The sequence below is a fragment of the Xenopus tropicalis genome, chromosome 2 (genome assembly GCF_000004195.4).
Source record: "Xenopus tropicalis strain Nigerian chromosome 2, UCB_Xtro_10.0, whole genome shotgun sequence".
NCBI classification, from domain to species: Eukaryota; Metazoa; Chordata; class Amphibia; order Anura; family Pipidae; genus Xenopus; species Xenopus tropicalis.
Window position 1 is genome coordinate 13,940,052 of NC_030678.2, and position 25,418 is coordinate 13,965,469.

The 25,418-nt window shown below is 42.4% G+C and overlaps 1 protein-coding gene across 2 annotated transcripts in view; it reads left to right on the top strand.

Annotated features, from left to right (window-relative positions):
• runx1 (RUNX family transcription factor 1) overlaps positions 1 to 25,418 on the top strand; it is a 72,130-nt gene that overhangs the window by 40,343 nt on the left and 6,369 nt on the right. For both annotated transcript variants that reach the window (XM_012957998.3, XM_018091399.2), the window contains 2 exons: positions 4,106 to 4,297; positions 24,507 to 24,668. In XM_012957998.3, coding sequence (XP_012813452.1) covers positions 4,106 to 4,297; positions 24,507 to 24,668 — 354 coding nt within the window. The remainder of the gene's footprint in view (positions 1 to 4,105; positions 4,298 to 24,506; positions 24,669 to 25,418) is intronic.

The following is a 25,418-nucleotide window of genomic DNA, read 5'->3' on the forward strand; positions in this document are numbered from 1 at the left end:
TAAATGTTTTGGTTAAAGGTATGTCAGCCGGGAGGTGACATTTTCCTTGTGGGGGGAGAATGTAGGGTTCCTCAAAATTTGGGTCCCCTAGATTGGTTGCCCCTAGGATAGGCCCCAGGGAGGTAACACTTTAGTAGGGGGACACCTTGGGTGGTTTGGCACTATAAGGGTTAACAGGGATTTAGCTTCCCTGCAGTTCAATAGTTAGGCCACAGGGTGCACACAGTATATAAGGCTGTGCAGCCATGTGCCTTCAGGTCTTTCAGCCTGGGACCCCTCTTGGATAAGAGGTGAACAACAGGTTAGAGTTAAACAGTTAGAGATTTGTTATAGACCACTCTAGGAGTGGGAGACAGGCAAACTAGCTGGGCAGCGTGGCCCCGACAGGAGGTGTAATGGATTAAGATCCACCAGCACTCATAGCTGGAGTCAGGGTATAAGTGCTAAGTATAGGAGATTAGCCTAATCCAGGGGTATCTAAGTGGAAGTACCGGGGTGAGGTCTGCTGAGGGGGTGTCCGCTTGGCGGGAGTACCGGGAAGTGCCCTAGAGAGGGGCTTCTGGCGAGAAGTACCGGAGGGAACCCCTAAAGGGAATCATCTGGCGTGTAGTACTGCTAATATCTTGTGGAGAGAGGGTCTCTTAAGGAAGAGGGAGTATACCCTGACTGTCTCATTGCTCCTGTATGCAACCTGCCTGTCTAATACATCTGTACAATAAATAAGTTCCACTGGTTAAACATCCATCCAGTGTCCTGTCTCTGCATATCTGGAGGATCCACCTGCCTGGTAAGCAACTACCCCAGGGAGGGGGCAAGGTGCCAGGAGTGTTGGGAGTCCTCACCCTGCAGTACAGTATTAGGTCCCAGGAGGGGAGTTATAGTTCATTCTATCCCTATTCTGGGTGGAGGCACGCCAAAGTATAAAGTAACAGCTGTTCCCCAAAGTAAGCGGGGCTCAGGATCTCTGAAAGCGCCAAGTATAGTGAAAGATCAGCAGGTAGTGCCACAAATAAAGATAAAGTGGGCTACACATAGAATATCAATTTCATTTTCCATCCCTAAAACGACTCCTGCCCTTTGATATAAAAACGCCCTGGCACTTAACCCTTAGCTGCATACATGTAGGGAGTAACAGTTCAGGCTTACTCTAGTAATTGCAGCATACATGTTCCGGCCACAGTCAGCCAATGAGGAATTCAGGTTATTTTGAGCTATAATGCCACTCTAATTATACCTAGGTATTTAGCCTAACAAATGGCTGCAGAGAAATATACCTGAGATAACTCCTATGCAGGTCTTATACAAACAAGTAACTGTTTACCTGGAATAACTCTGGTTACACACGTAGGTCTTGTACAAACAAGTGACTGCAGACATGTATACCTGGGATAACTCTGGCTACACACAAGTCTCATACAAACAAATCACTATAGGGATTACTACCTAGGATAGTTAGCTACACACACAACAACAGTGGAGATTACCTGATATAACTGAGGCTACACACAAGACTCATACAAACAAGTGACTGCAGAAGTTACCTGGAATAACTCTTGCTACACACAGGTTTATACAGACAAGTGACTGCAGAGACTAATACTTGGGATAACTCACTACAGGCACATATACAGGTATGGGACCCTTTATCCAGAATGCTCGGGACCTGGGGTTTTCTGGATAAGGGATCTTTCTGTAATTCGGATCTCCTAAATTAAGTCAGCTAAAAAAAATATTTAAACAGTAAATAAACCGAATAAGATTGTTTTGGCTCCAATAAGGATTAATTATATCTTAGTTGGGATCAAGTACAAGATACTGTTTTATTATTACAGAGAAAAAGGGAATCATTTTTAAAAATGTGAATTATTTGATTAAAATGGAGTCTATGGGAGATGGGCTTTTCATAATTTGGAACTTTCTGGATAATGGGTTTCCAGATAAGGGGTCCGATACCTGTATTTCAGAGCTTACCTGGCAAACTCTGGCTACACACAAGTCTTATACAAACAAGTGACTGCAGAGGTTACCTGGAATAACTCTGGCTACACACAGGTTGTATACAAACAAGCAACTGCAGCAATAACTACCTAGAATAACTTTGGCTACACACTAAGAGGAAGGTAGCACACATACTACACAAACACATAGCTACTTAGTAGCAGCTACTTGTCACAGCTACTAAATTCCAGATAATACCCTGCCATAGACAATACTAAGAATTTACTCTGCTAAATCATAGAGACGGTTATCAGTAAATGATCAGCATTGTCTGTTTCTGTAGCCGTGACAAGTAGTACTACTAGTAGCTCCATGTGTCTTCACCCTAAAAGTCAAGACCCTGCAGTTAGGATCAATGCTGTTCTAGGGACTGGGTGGCAGTAAATATAACACTGGTGTCTTTGTAAAGCCACTAAAATATTTTATTATAAGGTTCTAGGTGAGTGTATACCGTAGCCAAAGGCCGTCACTGGGATGATGAGTATCACTGGGATGATTGTATTTTAACAACAGCAGTAAATTCTACCCTTCGGTTTGGGCCCTGACCCTGTTAACTAGAATCCTAAGCCAGCAGGTAATGGGATTTTCATCAAAATAATAGCTGATCAGCTCTAAAGGTGGCCATACACGCTGCAATCGTCTCCCGATATGCCCTCCTAAATGTGGGCAATATCAAGCTAATTCAAATTAAAACAGTGGGCATAGGCGCCATCAGACCAAGGACCACATCAACTAGCCAATGTGGCCCCCATCCAACGGAAAAGCAAACCTGCCCAGTCGAGATCTGGCCAATTTTAGGCCAGATGTTGGTGAGGTAGGCCCATTGGGGGTCCCCATACAAGTGCAGATAAGCTGCCCAATCCTTCTAAATGACTCGAATCGGCAGCTGAAATCTGCCCCTGTATGGCCACCTTAAGTCTCCCATTCAAATGAATTAAAGTTTTAACAATCACCTTGCCCCCACCACTGATTTTTCCCTTTTAAAAACCATTTAGCAGTGCCGGAATTTGTGTTGCACTGAAGGTTTAGTAAGGCTCTTTGGCGGCCCAGCCCTTCAGCCGCTCAGTACAGCAGGCCGGAGCTTAAAATAGCGTGTATGTACGAGACAGGCAACATATGTACACAGCTTGCGTGACTCGATGTGTTTGCATTCAAGTCGACTGTCATGAAATGAAGAGCTAAATTGAGGTCTGGGATTTGCATGCTTGACAAATTAAGGAGCGAGAGGCTCTCGTCCTGCCAAAACACCAGCCTTTTGCTATTTCCATTTTTTCTTAAACTGCTGGAGATTTTTTTTTTTTTTTAAAGATCCAATGGCAATAAAGCTGGATCCATTTCTCTGTGCGGTGTGAAATCTGATATACTGCCATACTGTCTGAAGCCACTAGCACGAGAAATGCCAGCCACTCCAATCCCAAACCCTCATAAAAATTTATGCTTACTTTTATTTAACAAAAAAAAAAAATTGTAGCAACTGTAAATTTACTTTGAAATGCCACAGCTGGTAGCAATGATCCGGTGGCTGCAAGAAGGGGAAATATGGTTTTGGGATGTACTGTATGTGGTCTGCTATAAAAGATTAGAGAGAAGCATATTTAGGGGGTCGGTAATCTTAGTGTATTAACGGAGCCCCTCAGAAAGGGACAGAGAAGGAATATCCGCAGCACACAAAGTTGCTTAAAGTTCTTCCATTCACAGCATCAAAAGTAACTGGTGAACTTCCCCTTTACAGCTCATGTTCCGCATACAGCGAAATTGTAAAGAGTCTGGGCTGGTCCCAGTATTTACAAGATTGCATTTCACATTAGAGTAAAATAGTAATAATCAGAGTTAAAAATACTTATAATTAGAGGTTGTTTGTGCCTTAATGTCACATGGCAATCCTGCTCGGGCAGTGAATAATGCTGGTAGGGTAAAATACATGCTTAATGTAGCTTTAAGGGCTATGGCACACAGGTTGAACTTGATGTGTTTTGATGTTCATGTAATTTCTTGCCCAAAATGTTCCAGTGGGCCTCTCAGTAGAATAGACATTCATTGTAATCACACAAAAACTCCAAAAACTGTAAATCAATCCGGGGTATTTCTGATTTCTCTTTTTCCATAGGACATCGTCAGAAACTAGATGAGCAGACAAAGTCGGGCACCTTGTCCTTTTCTGAACGACTCAGTGAACTGGAACATTTGCGCCGAACAGCAATGAGGGTCAGCCCACATCACCCAACTCCCACACCTAACCCACGTGCCACCCTAAATCATTCCACGGCTTTCAACCCTCAGCCACAGAGTCAGATACAAGGTAAGTACCAGACCCCCCTCTCTCTTTCTAGAGCCTTTAATTACATAATAAGCTATAAGGGGCCTTGGCCAAATGTTGGGTCTTAATGGGGACTCAGCCTAAGTCTGAACACCACTGTGCCCATCTTTAATTGTTAGTTAATCCATGTCTGGTAAGTGTGCCATCTTTGTTGGGACAGTCCTGTATATTTTTACAAGGGGTGGGACATGCATTACAGTGGGAGGAGCTTCACTCAGATAAGGGTATGGATTATGTTGCATATAGGCCAAACATGCCTGTAATTTTGGTAGGTATGAATGCCCTTCCTTTATTGTTAGAATTCATTTTAATTAATCCATATCTGATAAGAGGGCCATCTTTTTCGGGATAGTTTTGAATTTGTCAGAAGAGGCGGGACATATATTACAGTGGGTGGAGCTTCACTCTTGCAGACAGGCCAAATATGTCTGGAATTTTGGTAGCCATGAATGCCCATTAGTTATAATTATATATATAATATATATGTGTGCAAGTTACTGTCTCAGAGAGCTAACAGTCTCATTTTTGGTGTCTGATTGTATAATGGAGCTTTTCTAAGGTAATAAAGTGCTGACCTAAGTGCACTACAGAGCAGCACTTGTGTGTTGTACATCAGATATAGTAGGACCAGAAGAGAAGTGGCGCTTTATATGTGTGCTCTCCATAGCTCTCTTTTTGGTAGTAGTTAAAGTACAACACCCAGCACCCACAGCCAAAGGGAGTTGTAGTGCAACAACAGCCGAAGGGTCATCAGTTGGGCAATGCTACTTTGTATAAATAGTGGGCCCCCGACTAAATCTGTTTTTACCCCAGGGCCCTGACTTACATCCTAAGAGTAACTGCCTTTTTCCCCACTCCCTTTTCCATGGTAGGGCTGATTGCACAGTCACCAAGTCACTCTGCTGAATTTAATTAAATTGAATTCATTTTAAATTACATTTAATGACCACTTTAAAAATGGTTCCCACTGCCGAGAAATTGACGGTTACTAAACCTTTCTGTTAACAGATTAAAGCGTTTCTTTCATTTATCATCTGAACCTCCTTTTTAAATTATGAGCTTGCTACACAGAAAGAAATTATATGGGCAAGTTATGTGCATCTGCTGATATATCTATAGGTTTCTCATCTCTGTAGGCTGCGAAACATTCAGGGAGGGTCCCCTCTAATTAGATAGGGTTCCGAGGTGTGAAGGTGGCTTGCCCCAGTTCTAGGAATCCATAGTAACCAGTCAGTATCATGTAACAAACATCTCATTGGTTGCTATGGGTTGTTAGTGGGGCAAACTGTTACCATGCCAGTATAAAAGTGGGATAGTATCATGTCCAATTCCATTATTTTACATTTTATAAATTTTTGATGCTGTGCTTTCTGTTACTAAATAGTGCTGCCATATTTCCCATGTAGACACCGTCTTAACACTACAGTGGCCTCCATGCCTATAATGTGTTATGCAGAGGGCAGGGCTTTAGATCATAGGGACCCCTGTATTTTCCTTTTTTGTACAAAAATGGAGAGTGGTTAAGCTCATGCCCAGTCCACATTACACCCATAATGATGTTGGTACAACATTGCGCCTTTAGTATTACAATGCTTATGCCTAGCAACTGGCGCCAGTGCCGGTTGGCACTGGGCTTGTGGGGAAAATGCTGCATCTGTGTGTGTAACCCTAAAAAAATGTATATTTTTGTGACATATATAGGGCAATTTAGTGACTGTAATGCTCCATTCATGTTTCAAAACAAGTGCTCTGCTGGGAACAATTACTTAACATTTTTTGCAACGGTCTGTAAATCTGATACAGGCTGGATTGGCGCTGCTGTACTGATGGCAAAGGAGACGACAGGTGGCGGCTCCCACACACAGTCACACATGCCGGGCATGCCCCGCTGTATCCGACTTAAATCAAATGGATGTTAAGCCAATGGAGTATTTAGAGAAGAGGGTTTTGGAGAGCATTCTGACTCTCTGTCCCTCTGACTGTAAATTGGCTCTGGAATTTCTTATAGCCCAGGGAAGGAATCATGGAATGGGGCTTATTGAAGCAAATACCAAATAATCCAACATTGGCACGCACTCTCTCTCTCTCTATATATATATAATCATCCAAATATCGGCACTCACCACTCATATAGATAATAGCTGGGTGCTGACCCAAAAATATGCAACAAATCCAAAGAGAGCACACTCAGCACAGAAATCAATGAAAAAGAAGGTCCTTTATTTGGACATCATTTCGAAATGATGATGTCCAAATAAAGGACCTTCTTTGTGTATATATATATTGTAAGTTTAAAGGACAGTGCCGTGACTTCTGTAGGAGAAATGGGAGAACTGTACCTCATTCCACCTCCTATGGGGCCCATAGGATGGTTGGAATGAATGTGCACAGTGGTGGTGGGGTTGAGGCTTTAGTTGTGGTGGTTTAAAAGGGGTGCTGCGTAAGGGCCTTATTTTAGCTAAGCCGGTTTAGTAGAGCCTAGGTACAGGCCCCCATGTTTCCATGCAGTATTTATCAGTAGTAACTGTTTATTAGCTGTACATTTTATGCTTTTTATATGTGGACATTTTTATACTGGTGCAGCGGTAACCCCTTATAATAACTGATTAACTTAGTCTATTGGTTTTAATCAATTAGCATAGTACAGTAAGCCATCTGCATGCACTCTAATCAATTTTTACAACATGCATGCACTCCCGACATAACCCATTAGGGAAGGTCCACCTGCCGGCTTGGGATCATCTAACCAAACACATCCACAGACAAGCAGCGAGGGTGCAGACACACCACATCAAAAAGCTCTGAGGCTGAAAGATTACTCGTTGCGCAGACTGAACATAAATTAGAGAACACAAAGCCGTTTATCTGCAGACGGGCTCTTCGGGCTCTTTGGCCATGCAAAACCCATGCAAAGTGATAGTTTTCCTTTTTGTAGATGAGTCTTTTGTAGTTTCCCAGGTGCAATGATTTTGTCTTTTGCCCCCGAGGCATTTACAGTGTTTCTCTTCTAAAAACATCTTTGGGTATCGGAGTCCCTGTGAAGTTCAGAAGCGATGCTCTTGCATTGAAATGCTCAGCGCTCGGCAGCTCCTGTTTGGTTGGAATATTAATTCGGGGAGCAGATACTAACCTCTCCAGTTTGGGAGATGTGCTGTTAAGTAGTGGCCTCCCTTTCCCTCCCCTTTCTTCCTCTATCCTGAGTTCTAGTGAACACCTGTAGTTTGTCATCAGACATCAGAAATAACTTTATATGACATTTTCTGGAAATAATAGACTAGTGGGCCCTCCGAAACCCAAGTCCCTAGGGTAGTGGTTCCCAAACCTATACCTAAAGTCCAGACCGAAGGTTGGTTATGATGAGATTTGGGGTGACCAAAGCAACTGCTTCCCAAGATATTTGTGGAGCTATGGCAGAATGATTGGCACACCAATGCTCTCCTATAGCTGAAAACTAGGATATGCACTGGCTCCAGAATGTTTGCATCCTCTTAAAGAAGAGAAGATGGGGTGGCACAAATCTAAAAATGTCAGATTGGACCAATTCTTTATTGAGCTTTTCTTTTAATATCATTTCCTGGGAAATATAGTCACATAGTATATGTGTATTATATGTGCACATTACCAAGCACCCAAGGGTGCCCCACCTACGCCTGTTCCTCCCGCTACATTTACACGAATGACTGGCAGTGAGTCTGTTACTTTTCTTTTTTCCACAATCATATTTAGTGATGTATTTAATAAGGTTTATTCTGTGTTGCCAAAGGTCTCTTTGATTATGAAAGTCGGCAGATTTTGGGCACTAGGGGAAGGAACATCAGTCTCTCAGACAAAAGTGTATTCACACATGAAATGCTTAAGGCACCGAGGGGAAAGAGATACAATGGGGTGTTTATCAGAGCGCTGGCAATCAGGCCTGCAGGTAACATGTCTGTACAGCAATGCGAGTGCTTTGAAGACAATAGTGAGTGGCTCTGTACCAACATTTCCCAGTCACAGACCTGCAGTGTGAAAACAAGCTGAGTATATGGCCTGTGTCCTCCATAATGAACACCCAGCTACAAACTGGCTGAATATATGGCCTGTGTCCTCCATAATGAACACCCAGCTACAAACAGTCTGAATATATGGCCTGTGTCCTCCATAATGAACACCCAGCTACAAACAGTCTGAATATATGGCCTGTGTCCTCCATAATGAACACCCAGCTACAAACAGGCTGAATATATGGCCTGTGTCCTCCATAATGAACACCCAGCGAGCAAACAAGCTGAATATATGGCCCGTGTCCTCCATAATGAACACCCAGCTACAAACAGTCTGAAAATATGGCCTGTGTCCTCCATAATGAACACCCAGCTACAAACAGGCTGAATATATGGCCTGTGTCCTCCATAATGAACACCCAGCTACAAACAGGCTGAATATATGGCCTGTGTCCTCCATAATGAACACCCAGCGAGAAAACAAGCTGAATATATGGCCTGTGTCCTCCATAATGAACACCCAGCTACAAACAGGCTGAATATATGGCCTGTGTCCTCCATAATGAACACCCAGTGAGCAAACAAGCTGAATATATGGCCACAAAAAATCGTGTAAAATGGGGGAAAATGTATAATGAGGATATTTAAAATGGAGGTTTCACCATATATAACAGTGAAATATTCCAAATGACCATTAATTCAGGATCTGTATTTTAATTTTCCCTTTAAAGGTAATCCGATGCCTCGCCCACAGGGCCCATTGCCACTGTTTTACATTCACTGCCAGTTTACACTGCTGTTGGTTAGAATCTGGATGGCTTCCAGGATGATAAATAGTTGGACCGGGAAACAAGCCACCACCTGTTGTTATTAGGATGGAATTTCAGCGCTCCTGGCACTTGAAGGGTTAACACCCATATTAACCCCTGGTGGACCTGGAGGGGAGGGTATGCAGGGTATGCTTGCGAAACCCCTGTGTGAATTATTAGTGCCCTGTGTTCCCGTCTGATGCCCGGTGTTCCTTTGCACAGTATAGTCTCTTATAATCTCTTCCTGGCAGAACACTTACTGGAGTGATGCACAGCAAAGAAAATAAAAAGCAAATGATGCATTGTGGGTGAAAAAACATATGCTTCCAGCCAGTGTATAGCCACCTCAACTGTGCAGGGCTGTACCTACAGATTAAGCAAACCCTGTGGCTGAAGGGGGGCCCAGGAGTGTAAAGGGCACAGTGATGCCCTAATTAACTAGAAATTTCAATATATCAAACATTTTGTGGCCCTAAATTAAATTAAATAAAACCTAGTTAGGGCACTCTGTCTCATACCATCACATACCGAGATCACAATACACATTTTCATAGTCGTAAACCAGGACCAGTGCTAATTGTTTTCTAATCTTTTTGGCTGGCTGCAGTTCCAAAATAAGGCCTCTGCCAAATGCTGCCAGAAAATAAAAGGGCCGGCTCCAGCATGCCCCGTGACATAAAAGTATCTTCCAGATCCTATAGTTATATTCTCTGACATCTTCCAAATCTATTCCTTCTCCCCCCCAGCAGCTGATGAAGCCCCGTGGAAATACGAGAGGCATTTGGAATATGGTCACATTCTATTCCACCTTCATAGCTCGACATCATGCTTGGGGATTAGTAGAACATTAGTCATTTCAACTGGGGAATTTCTTGCCGGGATTTTCTGCCAGTACACACTAGATATTTATAATTATATACGACCATCACACTCTCCGGGGCTCCGAGGATCCTCACAAAAAAGATTTTTTGTTTCCTGCAAATATGACTGCCAAGTGGAAATTCCAGAGCATGTGATAACGCCTTATAAATGATCTATAAAGCGCAGAACAGACGCTCCGTTCAATAGGCTGCCGTAATGGATGGAAATATAATCTAAAGATACCATTTCTTCCGCTCTGTTTCCATACAATTAAAAATTCAATGTATTGATTAATGGGGGGGATGATTTATGCACAAAAAGCAAAAGTAATTTTAACACTAAAGGGAAAATACACCCTAATGATAATTCCATTCCATTAGTGTAGGTTTTTTTTACAGACTGAGCCTGATTTATCCAGATATTTCTTTTTAATGATATGGGTAGAATCGGCTGCTTGATATTTTTATCTCTACATTTCTATCTACAGTATCTATCTATCTATCTATCTATCTATCTCTGTCTGTCTGTCTGTCTATCTATCTATATGTTATGCTGTTGAAATAGGAAATAACCAGTCACCCCAAATGGCCAGCCGCACACTTGTATCATATGAATATGGACGACCATAAGAGAAGCCAACAGTTTATGGCAGTGGTGTTGGCTGCAATCTTGTTGGTATTGAAAGAGAAAATATGCCCTAATGATAATTCCATTCCATCAGTAAAGGTTTTTTTTTGTAGACTGAGAACAGGGTCTCCTAAGGGGCCCCACACCCCCCCAAGGTGTCTCTGCCGGCCACGTCCTCCACAGGGGCCCCTGCCGCGCACCCCTAACCCCCCACAGGGGCTCCTGCCTGACGTCCTCCCCTGAACGCACGTATGTGAAACATGTCAGGGGAGGATATGAGCGGACAGGAGATGCAGTGATAGGGTCGCTATCTATCTCTCTATCTATCATCTATCTATCCCTAATTCTATTATTATGGCAGGTGCACAGGGCTCACAGAACTTGCAAATTGACCCCAAATTCATCCCCTATTAGTTAGCTTTTATGGCTGACTCACCTGATAGTTGGAATATTGACATTCTAAACAAGCTATTTGGAGAGAATTTGCAATTCCTATGAAGCTAATGCACCTGCCGGTAAGGTGCATGCTTATTACTTCCTGCACCCTGACCTGGACAGTATGGAAATGGTTAAATCCAATATGCTGGAAATGGTTAAATATGAGCACTGGCTTAGACAATTATATCAAACTTCTTTATTATTAGCTAAAGGGCAATCCCCACTCCCTATCCATAAAGCAATGGCAAAGGATACCCGGCTTGCTGTGGCTTTTATCTGTCTTTGTTTACAAAGCAAAATGCTGTTGCAAAATCTAGGGGTGAAACACAATGGCAGTAATACAGTAGTATCCTGCAGAGTATCCTGCAGAGTAACACAAAAAGTGTGTGTGTGTGTGTATTGCACAATGGATTATCCTCCCTGGGATAAACTAGTAAGGGAGAGCTTGGTGCATTTACTGTAACTGCAGGAAACCAGCCATATCTGATAACAACTTACTTCACCCCAAAATGGAAGGGTATTGGTTTCAGTTAATATACACACTATATCATATTATTTATGGTGTTCACAAAATGAATTATACAGTAAAGGTGGCCACACACATTAAGAACCGCTCCTTTGGTGAGGTTTCCAAGTGTGCGGATCTTCTCCAGCCGTCGGACTGAGGACAGCATCAATAAGCCACTGTGGTCCTCTATCCGACGGGAAAACCAAAACTGCCCAATCGATCAGGGAGTCCTGTCTGGGGCCCCTTACACAGCAGAAAAGCTGCCGAATTGGTCTAAAGGATTTGAATAGTGTATGGCCACCATGGCATAAATATTGATATAAAATATATATCAATACATGTATAAATACTGTATGTTTTTAATTTAAAAGGGGACTTCACCCAAACATAATGAAAGACAACATACTTTCCAATATACATTCATTCAATATTCAGCGGTTTTATTTGTAATTCTTATTTTAGGAGTTGCCTGATTGCTGTGATTTAAAGGGAAATAGTGAAGGGGTTCTGTCAGGATATCAAGTTGATCCCACTCAGAACTGAACCCCTTCAAAGCCCACTGGCAGCTGTGACTCCCACCCGAGCGTAAGGCCAGACAGGTGTGTGTGACAGGGCAATGGCGACAGGCGCGCAGCTGTGCGGCCTCTTGTCTATTATTGGCATGGACAGCTAACAGCCAGTCCCGACTCCTGAGCAAGAGGAAGCTGAGGCAGCCAGTCGATTTTTTCTCAGCAAAAGGGAGACTTAGTCACGGAACAGAAATTTAGATACAAACGAGACAGTTATTTACTGGAAACTATTTTCTAGGGAGAGGTTTCAGCTCGGATTTCTCAGCACACTTTGACTTAAAGGGACAAATAATAAAAATGCAGCTTCTGCTTGAACAAGTGCAGATTTCCTTTGAGAAACAGAAAATTAAATAAAGAGATTGATTTATTTAAAGACAAATTCCATTGCACAACAGAAAATATTAACACTGTCATAGTTTGCCCTTCTACAGCAGTTTGTCAAAGGAGAATACTGCCATGTATTTTGTTATATGGTGTCCCCTTGTCTGCTATTACAGGTATGGGACCTGTTACCCAGAATGCTCGGGACCTGGGGTTTTCCAAAAAAGGGATCTTTCCATAATTTGGATCTCCATAACTTAAGTCTGCTCAAAATCATTTAAATATTGAATAAACCCAATAGGCTTGTTCTGCCCCCAATAAGGGGTAATTATATCTTAGTTGGGATCAAGTACAGGTACTGTTTTATTATTACAGAGAAAAGGGAATCATTTAACCATTAAATAAACCCAATAGGGCTGTTCTGCCCCCAATAAGGGGTAATTATATCTTAGTTGGGATCAAGTACATGTACTGTTTTATTATTACAGAGAAAAGGGAATCATTTAACCATGAAATAAACCCAATAGGGCTGTTCTTCCCCAATAAGGGGTAATTATATCTTAGTTGGGATCAAGTACAGGTACTGTTTTATTATTACAGAGAAAAGGGAATCATTTAACCATTAAATAAACCCAATAGGGCTGTTCTGCCCCAATAAGGGGTAATTATATCTTAGTTGGGATCAAGTACAGGTACTGTTTTATTATTACAGAGAAAAGGGAATCATTTAACCATTAAATAAACCCAATAGGGCTGTTCTGCCCCAATAAGGGGTAATTATATCTTAGTTGGGATCAAGTACAGGTACTGTTTTATTATTACAGAGAAAAGGGAATCATTTAACCATTAAATAAACCCAATAGGGCTGTTCTTCCCCAATAAGGGGTAATTATATCTTAGTTGGGATCAAGTACAGGTACTGTTTTATTATTACAGAGAAAAGGGAATCATTTAACCATTAAATAAACCCAATAGGGCTGTTCTGCCCCCAATAAGGGGTAATTATATCTTAGTTGGGATCAAGTACAGCAAGCTCTGTGCCTATTGCTTGCTGGATCCATGTTCCTGTCAGGAACTTAGCAACAGGCACAGAGCTTGCTGGATCCATGTTCCTGTCAGGAACTTAGCAACAGGCACAGAGCTTGCTGGATCCATGTTCCTGTCAGGAATTTAACAACAGGCACAGAGCTTGCTGGATCCATGTTCCTGTCAGGAACTTGGCAATAGGCACAGAGCTTGCTGGATCCATGTTCCTGTCAGGAACTTAGCAATAGGCACAGAGCTTGCTAAAGCTGTTCATACACCTCACAAAGTGGTTGACCAACACAGCCATTCCGAGCCTGGCATCAGCAAATGTGTCACTACACATTATTCTTCAGGGGTCACACTAATTTTCCATCACCCACATCCAAGTCATCAGAATTAAATTTATGCCTCACCATCAAAAAGGCCTCAGTTACCTCAGAAAACAGGCAGCATAGGGCAGGTCCAGACCTGAGATTCAAACACACAGAGGCCAAACAGTCCCTACAGGCCAAATAATATATATTTTTTCTTAAAATTATCTTAAACTTTCCTAGTTCATGAAATTATTATGCGGCAGCTAAATTCATCTAGTTTTAAAAAAAAAATCCCTGTATAATATTAGGGGCTGCCCGGACAAGATAAGGCAAGGAGAAATATGCCTGTTGGCTGCTCCACCCAGACTAAAAGAGGGTTTCCAATAACCCAAACAGGCAAAGTCTGATGGGCGCAGACAGTCTGCAGGCTTGTGCCCAACTTGCTGACGGTTGGCTGGTACATCCCTGGCTGATTTATGTGTGTGTGTGCGCGCGTTAAGCCTTAAATTGCCGAGTCTCTCTCTGGCTGCAGTGGCATCCCTGAATGGTTGGTGCATGTTTCTGCTCTGGCCGTGCCGTCTTGGCTGGGAATCCCTGCCAGTCTCACACCTGTCTGAGACAATGAGACTCTTGTTAGGAGCCTCTCAAGCACAAGCCGTCTCTGATGGGAGAGGTTTTTTTCACGATTAGGCAACATAACGGAGGCGACTGCCAACAGCTAAAGTCCATGTTAGTTATGCTCAGTATTTCTTTCTCTAATTCCCAAATGAGCAGGGAATGGGAAAGGGGTTTCTTCCTCTCAATTTGGCAGCCCCCCCACTAAGCTCATAACAGGGCCTGAGATACTCTGCTGCTTAAGGATGAAGACACATGGAGCTACTTAGTAGCAGCTACTTGTCACTCCAGAAAATACCCTGCCATAAAGAATACTGAGAATTGCCTCTGCTAAAACACACGTCAGTCAGTTAATGATCAGCATTGTCTACTTTTGTAGTCACTGAAGTAGCTTCTACTAGTAGTCTTCACCCTAACCTGTGGGCTGAATTGTTAAAAAGCCATTCTTACTTTTATCAGTCATATTTTTTGGAGGGGCCACTTTCATGTTGAGGACCCAGAGCAAATGCCCTCTCTTCCCTACCCTATCTTGGCATTCTGGTTGCCCCCCAATGTGCTGCTTCTTCACAGTTCTGCGGCTTCTTCTACATTTTTTTTCAATTGTCAGACATACTGGGGCAGGGTGGGACAGACAGATACATCTTCCAATAGCAGTTACTTTTAAAATGATATAAGAACGAATCTAATGGCTTAATGAATGCTTATTGGAAGTTGCTTAGAAATATATATTCTTTCTCTCTGCAAAATGTTATTTTTGGGTTTACATTCCCTTTAATGCTAATAATGCCACAGTCAGAGTGCTACTAGATCTCCAGTGTCAGCGATACACTCTCACATTTGGTATCTGGTAGCTCATAAGGTTTAATCTCTGGTGCCAGTAACACTTGCTTAATTTTTATTTCACCTGTTTGGCTGATACATACTTGGGATCCTTGGCACCAAGCAAACAGACACTTATTATCCCCACTTCCAGTAATATATCACAAAGCTTTTCTCTCTGGTTTCAGCGGCACTTGAGTTTTATAGATCTGATTTCAGTGGTGCATATTTACGTATGGCTACAACAGAGACATATAGTTTTAAAGCCAATAGGTTTGCAGAGAAAACTGTTTATACATCGCCCAATCTACTGGGCATTTCTATTTGTTTTGTTTCCTTCAACTAAGGGTTTCTTGGATCCTTCTTGCCACTCTACTATGCTGGTATGATATTTGTATCGCTTTGGCGTTGCTGTTAAATGTACACTTTCAGCCATAAGAACCCATGTTGGCTATTGGACTCTTGGAATCCTCTCTGATCAGTTTCCTTTTTACTTGCTCTACATTTGCAGCATGGCTGACTTACGGTTATGGCCGACTTCACTGGTGTAGTCATTAAAACCATTCATGACTTGGTCTTCTGATTTGATATTAGAAACCATTGAAGACCAATAAAGTATTCTTAAAAAGACATTATCAGCCTATACTTTGTCTTCTGCTCTCACAGTCATTGCCTCAAAGGCGATTTGTTGTTCTGTCGCTTTGATTTCGACTCACTAATCCCTTCCCATGCTTGGTCTTAACTCAATGCTGATCCCCCTCATACCCATACATACACACAGTCTTTACTTTGTGTTAAACCCACACCATGACTTGGATTAAGAATAAAGGTGGCCACACACGTGGCGATCTGCGATCTTTCGTGCAACCATCGGTCGCACGAAAGATCGTCAGATCCGCCACTAACCTTCAGGGCTGAAACAGGCAGATAAGGAGGTAGAAACAATAGGATTTCTACCTCCTTCTGCCGACCCAGCCCTGACGGCAGATTTTGCTCAGGCGCCTTCTATGGCGCCCGATCAAAATTTTTTGACCTGGGCGATCGGCGAGTCGACCGATATCAGCAGCCTCCTGCGATACCGGTCGACTCGCCGACTTGCCATACACGCACCGAATATCGTACGAAACGAGGTTTTGTACGATATTATCGGTGCGTGTATGGCCAGCTTAAGAGGTGTTGACTCCATCACTGCACTTTCTCTATAAGATACTGAAAGGGATAGTCCACCTTTAGGTTAACTCTTAGTATAATGTAGGCAGTGATATTCTATGACAATTTGCAGCAGGTCTTCATTTTTTAATTAGTTAATTAGTTATTTACCTATTTTTCAGAATACCAAACTGGAAACAGTTTGGTATTTCAGCAGCTATCTGGTTGCTAGTGTCTTATTTTTACTAGCAGATAGGCAGAGGTTTAAGTGAGAGACTGGAATAAGTATAGGAGGAGCACTGCATAGGATTATAAGTAATAAAAAATAACCATAACAATTAAATCATAGCCTCAAAGAGCAATAGTTTTTTGGCTGTCATTAACCCCCAAATGAAAGCTGGAAAGAGTAATGAAGACCAATTGCAAAGTTGGTAGAAATACGACATTCTATAACATACTAAAAGTTAGTTTGAAGGTGAACACAGTTGATTGCAAGGAACCTAAAAGAATTACTGAAATTGTTCTGAATTCATGCAACATTCATGAGTGAGAAAGCTTTGTCCCTTGGGGGGGCAGTTGTTCATTTGCTCTACTGGCGGTTCAACAAAATGTAAAGCCCCCCCATCAACCTGACCTTAATCTAAGGCCTTACGTGTTCCCAGCACTGCTGTTTCCCTTCAAAAGGGGATGTGAGCCGTTGCTGTACAAGAAAGTGTTGGATACCGTTGCACGAAATCCGGAAACAGAAACAAGAACAAAGAATTGTAACAGAACATCTTTTGTAATAGAGAAAAAGGAAGTAAATATATTTATCTCAACGGAGCCCGGAGCGCTCAGGGGAACTTCACCTCTTGCTTTGCACTTTCTTATTTATTTTATAAACATTTTGTAACATTTTGTTTTGCGTCTCAGTTCCCTGGTAAAGTTATTCAGTCGGCCCTTGATGTGAATGACTATCTTCCCACGGGCCTTTAAGCTTGCCTTTATCTTGCACTACATTTTAATTTGATTATGCCTTAAGGGGCTGTATTAATGGCAGTCAACACCAGTGCTGAGCATAGTGGAAAGGGCTTTGTATTAGAACTGACCAATAATGAAAACTGCTCTCTTGGGTCCAGGGCACTACCAACATGGAGTTTGTGTGCTGCCCCCATGTATGCACGAGTTTCTTCCAACACTTCAGAAACATACAGTCATGTTAATTAAGTCCTGATTAAAACTTACTCTTGCATGTGTGTATATGAATGTGATAGGGACCTTAGATTGTAAGCTCCAGTGGTGCACATGGCAAAAACGTACATTGTCCATGGAAAAGCATAAAGCCTGCAAGTTTAAGACTGACTGTAGAGACTGATTTGATTTAGGGCAAAGACACACAGAGCTACTTAGTAGCAGCTACTTGTCACAGCTACTAAACGCCAGAAAATCCCCTGCCATAGACAGTACTGAGAGTTGCCTCTGCTAAAACACAGGTAGAGACAATTATCAGTAAATGATCAGCATTGTCTATTTCTGTAGTGGTGACAAGTAGCTGCTACTAGTAGCTCTGTGCGTCTTCACACTAAACAAAGTGGGAAAATGCTAAACACAGTTTGTTGTTAGAAACCAAATATTATTTTATAGGGGACATATATCCCACATAAATTAAATACAGAGTTACGCAGAATACCCTTCTAAGTAATCTTAGAATGTAAAATGTTTTTTTTTCTATTTGTTTTTATGATAGTAGCATTTTTACACTACTAATATCATGAATGTGTAACAGGAGCCCCCCTACTATTTTGTCTCACCTGTCAGCCCAGACAGAGCAGCAGGGGGTTCTTCTGTTCAGTGCCAAAATTATACCTGGTTCTGCCTTGGGCAGCCCCTTCCTTTACACTACAGAACAGTCCATTAGCATTTGCTTATTTAGTAGAATAGGGGTGCCCCCTGCCGCTACCCCTCATCTCCACCAGCTGATTTACCAAGTGTCCAGTGCCAGGCTGGGTTGTTTATATGTATATATATATATATATATATATATATATAAACCCAAGGGCCCCACCTGAAGCTGCTGTCTTAGTCACCTGCCCTCAGTGCTTATATAGGAAATACAGCTCTACTCCTGTTACAACAGCAGTGTAAAACTACAATTGTATATGAAGTTGTGTGGGTGAGTATATGTTCTGGTTTAGAAAAAGAATCAAGCAATCCCAAAATCACAGAATAAAAGGCTGCTGCAGACATGTTTATGTCACCTCAGTCTAAAAGACATTGCAATTAATTGTTAGATGAGCCTTAAAGTGACAGCTCAGAGTTATCCATCAACTCCCAACATCTATCAGCAGCAGCACTGGGGAAGTCTGGATACTACAATACACCTTTTCTTTACTTCTTACCCAGACCTCACATCACCTTGTAGATAGATCTAAGCTGCGCCCCGGGGGAAGATTTCGGGACCGTTTTTTTTCCCCCCCATGTTCTTATGTTTCAAGGTGACCTCATCTGTTGTGCCGAGAAGGTTGCATTTGATAAGTCGCTTTCTGTCTCTAATCCAGTAAAATAACCCAGCGTGGCTTTAAATCATCCCACGTCGCCCGCCGCTTTAGCAGAAATCTCTTTTTCTTCTGCCTTCTTTCTCTGTGATGTAAAACAAGCCGGAGCGCTCAAGTTTGCTTTCTTGGGCAGTGATGTCCCCCGGCCGCGCGCTCTCACTGCCTCCGGACCTTTTCCCACTTTATTGGTTTACAAATCCCTTTCTTCTCGGCACAGAGGGATGAGATCATACAGAGTAAAATGGGTGTTCGCTTCAAAGGCCTCTCTCTCCGCTATAGCAAAGACCTGTCCTGCCAACCTGCTTGATTAATCTGTTCCACTTCTAATTAGCGTGCAGCCGTCTCCAGCCGAGACCACCGGCGTTCCTGCCATTCTGGCTGCCAAACTATTTCTTTTATTTTCCTTATTCGTGGAACCCAATACCAAAATCAAAGTGAAGAGGTTTGAAGGTGTCTATTTTCTTTGTATGTTGCCTAATGTGATACTGTCATCCCCAATTTCCCTTTTTTTAATATTCCTTTCATTTTTTGTTACTGAATATACAGTGTTCATAAAATGATGCTGTAAAGTTGTTGCCTCTGTCTTGCTAAGTTTTCTTATATATAAATCACTTTAATAGTTAATGTTGTAAAAATCTGAAATCCTGCAGTAAAATAAAGTTAGAATCTCAGCCATAAAGCACAGCAGGACTGCTGCTTACAATGGGGGGGGGATAGGATCTGTGCCACTGTGACAGAATGCTCTGTTATACAGATAGCTAGAATCTCAGCCATAAAGCAGGGCAGGACTGCTGCTTACAATGGGGGGATCAGATAGGATCTGTGCCACTGTGACAGAATGCTCTGTTATACAGATAGCTAGAATCTCAGCCATAAAGCAGGGCAGGGCTGCTGCTTACAATGGGGGGATCAGATAGGATCTGTGCCACTGTGACAGAATGCTCTGTTATACAGATAGCTAGAATCTCAGCCATAAAGCAGGGCAGGGCTGCTGCTTACAATGGGGAGATCAGATAGGATCTGTGCCACTGTGACAGAATGCTCTGTTATACAGATAGCTAGAATCTCAGCCATAAAGCAGGGCAGGACTGCTGCTTACAATGGGGGGATCAGATAGGATCTGTGCCACTGTGACAGAATGCTCTGTTATACAGATAGCTAGAATCTCAGCCATAAAGCAGGGCAGGACTGCTGCTTACAATGGGGGGATCAGATAGGATCTGTGCCACTGTGACAGAATGCTCTGTTATACAGATAGCTAGAATCTCAGCCATAAAGCAGGGCAGGACTGCTGCTTACAATGGGGGGGATCAGATAGGATCTGTGCCACTGTGACAGAATGCTCTGTTATACAGATAGCTAGAATCTCAGCCATAAAGCAGGGCAGGACTGCTGCTTACAATGGGGGGATCAGATAGGATCTGTGCCACTGTGACAGAATGCTCTGTTATACAGATAGCTAGAATCTCAGCCATAAAGCAGGGCAGGACTGCTGCTTACAATGGGGGGATCAGATAGGATCTGTGCCACTGTGACAGAATGCTCTGTTATACAGATAGCTAGAATCTCAGCCATAAAGCAGGGCAGGACTGCTGCTAAATGCGCTGCTAAGCACATTATATTTATTGTTTAATAATTCTGTTACTTTACATGTAAATGGGTAAAGAGGCATCTCACATACGTAGGATATAGGTCGCCTATAGGCAGGCAGACATGCAGTAAGTACAATAATGGGCAGGTATATATTTAGGACATACTCTGGAAGCCAGTTTTGTTGCCTTTATCTAAATGGGGGTTTTGTACGTAAATAAATATTTTTGAGACACACCAAAGGCCTCTGTCCCGGCACATCTCTGGCAGACAGACTGACTAGCAGCGCTGATTGGGACTTGCTAAAATCCATTTGTTCACTTTTCTAATTGTAGGAATTATAGGGGTTATTAGATCAAAGGGGAACGATTATCCCAAGGTGTCACTTTATTTTAAAATATACCTATTATATTTATAATGTTCTTCTAATGAGTGCTGCGCAGTGTGGTGTTACCGAATAGAGGTGCTATTCAGAAAATTACATCTTCTCCCATTGAGAACTGCTGGGGTGTTGCTTTCCTTGCCTTGCATAACCTTCTTACCTCAGTATGTTATGGGCTCTGGATCCAAAAGTAAAAACTGACTTTCAGATAGGATCCTTGGCCACTGTGGTCTGAATATTCTATAATAAGGGACACCATATTCAGCTCCATACAGACTGTAAGGTCATTTCAGTTCCCCTTTACTGGCCCTGCTCAACCAGATCTGATACTGTGTATGTGCAGATACATATACAGAGATATATAGTACCTAAGATGAGAGATAAACCGAGACAGATACAGAGGGAGATACAGAGACAGATAAACATTAAAAGACAAAATATAGACATACGGACACAGGTATACAGAAAGAGAGACACAGAGAGAAATAAAAGGACAGATAAACAGTTAGAAGCAGATATAGAGAGATAGATACACAGAGAGAGAGATACAGAGACAGAAATACAGAGAGATACAGATATACAGAGACAGATGAACAGAGCGACATACAGAGAGATGTGCAGAGACAAATATAAGGAGGGAGAGATACAGAGTCAGATATACAAAGAGAGACAGATACAGAGTCAATTATACAGAGACAGATACAGAGTCAGATATACTAAGAGAGAGAGAGATATAGAGAGAAAAAGACATACAGAGACAGATATACAAAGAGATAGATAGATATAGAGAGAAAAAGACATACAGAGACAGATAGATATAGAGTAGATATAGAGAGAAAAGGAGATACAGAGACAGATATACAGGGAGAGAGACAGATATACAGGGAGAGAGACAGATATACAAAGAGAAAGATAGATACAGGGGGAAAAAGACAGACAGATATACAGGGAGAGAGACAGATATACAAAGAGAGAGATAGATATAGAGAGAAAAAGACATACAGAGACAGATATACAGGGAGAGAGACAGATATACAAAGAGAGAGAGAGAGATATAGAGAGAAAGAGATACAGAGACAGATATACAGGGAGAGAGACAGATATACAGGGAGAGAGACAGATATACAAAGAGAAAGATAGATACAGGGGGAAAAAGACAGACAGATATACAGGGAGAGAGACAGATATACAAAGAGAGAGATAGATATAGAGAGAAAAAGACATACAGAGACAGATATACAGGGAGAGAGACAGATATACAAAGAGAGAGAGAGAGATATAGAGAGAAAGAGATACAGAGACAGATATACAGGGAGAGAGATAGATATACAGGGAGAGAGACAGATATACAAAGAGAAAGATAGATACAGGGGGAAAAAGACAGACAGAGACAGATATACAAAGAGAAAGATAGATACAGGGGGAAAAAGACAGACAGACAGATATACAGGGAGAGAGACAGATATACAAAGAGAAAGATAGATACAGGAGGGAAAAGACAGACAGAGACAGATATACAGGGAGAGAGACAGATATACAAAGAGAGAGATAGATATAGAGAGAACAAGACATACAGAGACAGATATACAGGGAGAGAGACAGATATACAGGGAGAGAGACAGATATACAGGGAGAGAGACAGATATACAGGGAGAGAGACAAATATACAGAGAGAGAGACAGATATACAGGGAGAGAGACAGATATACAGGGAGAGAGACATATATACAGGGAGAGAGACAGATATACAGGGAGAGAGACAGACAGATATACAAAGAGCAAGATACAGAAAGAGAAACATACAAAGGCGGAAGTTCCATGATAGCAGATTATCGGGGGCCCTTGCCTGTGGGGGGAATGTGCCCCCAAGAGCAGCACAATTGCCTCTGTCTGTTCGGTGTGTCAGACACTCAGGTTCTGTACATGCAGCCACACGTGCTGCCAAGGGTCAAAATAGGTCAGAACATTAAAGGAAACATTTATTTATTTTTTACAAGAAGGGGTTATTTCCATTTTTATAACCTCTTAAACCGCACAGTAGTGCATGTGGGCACAGCGTTACTGCTGACTCAGGCTGTCATACTGCTGCAGGGAGAGCTGACTCATGCCTTGTAAGCCATGCCTCATCCACTTCCTCTACATTGTGTCAGTAGTCACAACCAGCAGTGAGGGCACAGTACAAAAAAAAAGGAAGGCAAATACTGCTTTTCATAGCAATTACATTTAAGTTTAACTTTAAATTGAATAAAAATGTTTTAATTATAGTGCTATATAAAATAACTCTGTGGGTCTGGGGCACTTTCATAGATAGCGCTATAATGGCATGGTAGATAGCAGAGAAAAGAAACTGACGGAACCATACATGTATGTGTATTTGGGTCGTTTAGTATCTGCTGTTTATCTCCCAGTAAGAATGTCTACAAATAGAATAGTATGGGAGAATCCCCTGCCCAAGCTCAGCCCGATTCACTGATTTGTGTTCTTAGCGCCTTTAGATGGGACTTTGGCTATGAAATTTGCTCTCTGCGACCCTCTGCTGCCATCTTGTGGCGGAATGCACCAACTGCATGAGTGCAGTGTGGGAATGTTACTGTGCTGTGCCTCGTCATGAATGGAGGGGAGCAGGGGTACAGGGCTTCACCCTGACACCAGCTTGCCTTACTAGGCTTGTTACCCCAATACTCTCTTGCCTTACTATACACATTGCCCCTTAATTGCTGAATAAAGGGAAAGCGTTCACTTAATGGATCACTATTAAGGTAACAAAATAACCAAAGGAACAGTTCAGTGTAAAAATGAAACTGGATAAAATAAAAAAAATTAATTATAGTTAGGTAAAAATGTAGTCTAGAAAGGCTGGAGTGAGTGGATGTCTAACATAATAGGCAGAACACTACTTCCTGCTTTACAGCTCTCTAAGCTGTTAGCAGTCAGTAACCAATCAGGTCAGATTCAAAAGCAAACTAACTGAACAATTACGTCCCATATGATCCTCCCCCCCCCCCCCCCCACTCAAGTCACTGACTGGTTACTGATTGCTAACAGCTGTAAAGGAGGAAGTAGTGCTCTGACCATTATGTTAGACATCCACTCACTCCATCCTTTATAGATTACATTTTTGCCTAATTATCTATATTTTGCGCAGTCTGTCTAGTTTACCCAGTTTCATTTTTACACTGAACTGTTCCTTTAATGATAACTGTAAGTAGAGGAATACTAAGCAGTGTGCAGTCAGCAATTTGTTCATTCAGGTTTCCAGGTTACAGGATACAGTGACTGGGCATTATATATTCATACTGAAAAATTAGATTGTGAACTCTCTGGGCCAGCACCTTGTTTTACCTAAATAATAGTGTAAATAGTAGTAAATCAGTGCATGTCATTTTTATTTATGTCTTTATTCCATAAGTCAGTTTATTGTTCTGCTCCCCAGCCACTGAGCCAATGTAAGCTCTGTGGGTCAGGAAGTTGAAATTACATTTCTGTGATACCTGATGGGGTGCCCCAGCCCCAAACAAATAGCATTACTTTGCATTGGGCTAAAGAGATCTTGGGGTACATGCAGAAGCACTAATCCCCTTTTTCCTACAATACTGACCATTTTTTGGCTCTAGGAAAACCTATTGACTCAGTCACTTTTGTTGCAGATACAAGACAAGTCCAGGCGTCTCCTCCTTGGTCGTATGACCAGTCCTACCAGTACCTGGGATCCATAGCAACTCAGTCTGTACACCCTGCTACCCCCATATCGCCAGGAAGGGCAAGCAGTATGACGTCTCTCAGCGCCGAACTCTCCAGCCGACTCTCAGGTAAGGGGTTTCAGAGGGCAACAAAGCAGCCTATCCCCCACTCAGTGACCTGCTCACCAGTGGATGGGGGAGAATAGGGACTGATCCTATGGGCAAACTGCACAGCGTGCACCAATGGGAGAGTGCCAATACAGTAGAACATTGCACTAAGATGGGGGCACTTTCATGAAGCTTTGCCCCCTTCTTTAGACAATAAGTACCCCCAAGAAATACCTCTGTATGAAGCATGGAAGTCATCCCGTATAAGATCCAGGCGTGTCCCTTTAAGACGTACCGTAGCATTACTCACTTAGGCTGGGCCGCTCGGTTACAATTGAATGATTGTTCATGGACGACTGGATTTCCCTAGGAAACTGCACTGTGGATTTGCTTCTACACAGAGAGAGCAGCAGCCTCCCGGTGAATGTGATACTACAAAGCTCCCCGGCCCTCCCAGCCAGACGCCGCACCTTGTCTCGCAGGCACTCTCTTTCTTTACCTAGGGGCTTGTTTGCTTTGCACTCATTGTACTGTATGTTTGCTGCCAAACCGTGGTCCGACACACTGCGCCCATGGAATCACCCGGCCACCCTATTAAGTGCACAAGCCTCTTAACCCCTTGTGGTCTGGTATTTTGTCTGCAGCATTGACAGGGTTAATCTTGTTCCTTTTTGGATCAGTCCAAAAGGGAATCTGACACCAACAAGCTTTTAAGTTTTAGCCCCCTGTAAATATACAGTGCCCTAGGCATAACTCCATTTGCAGGGCCAT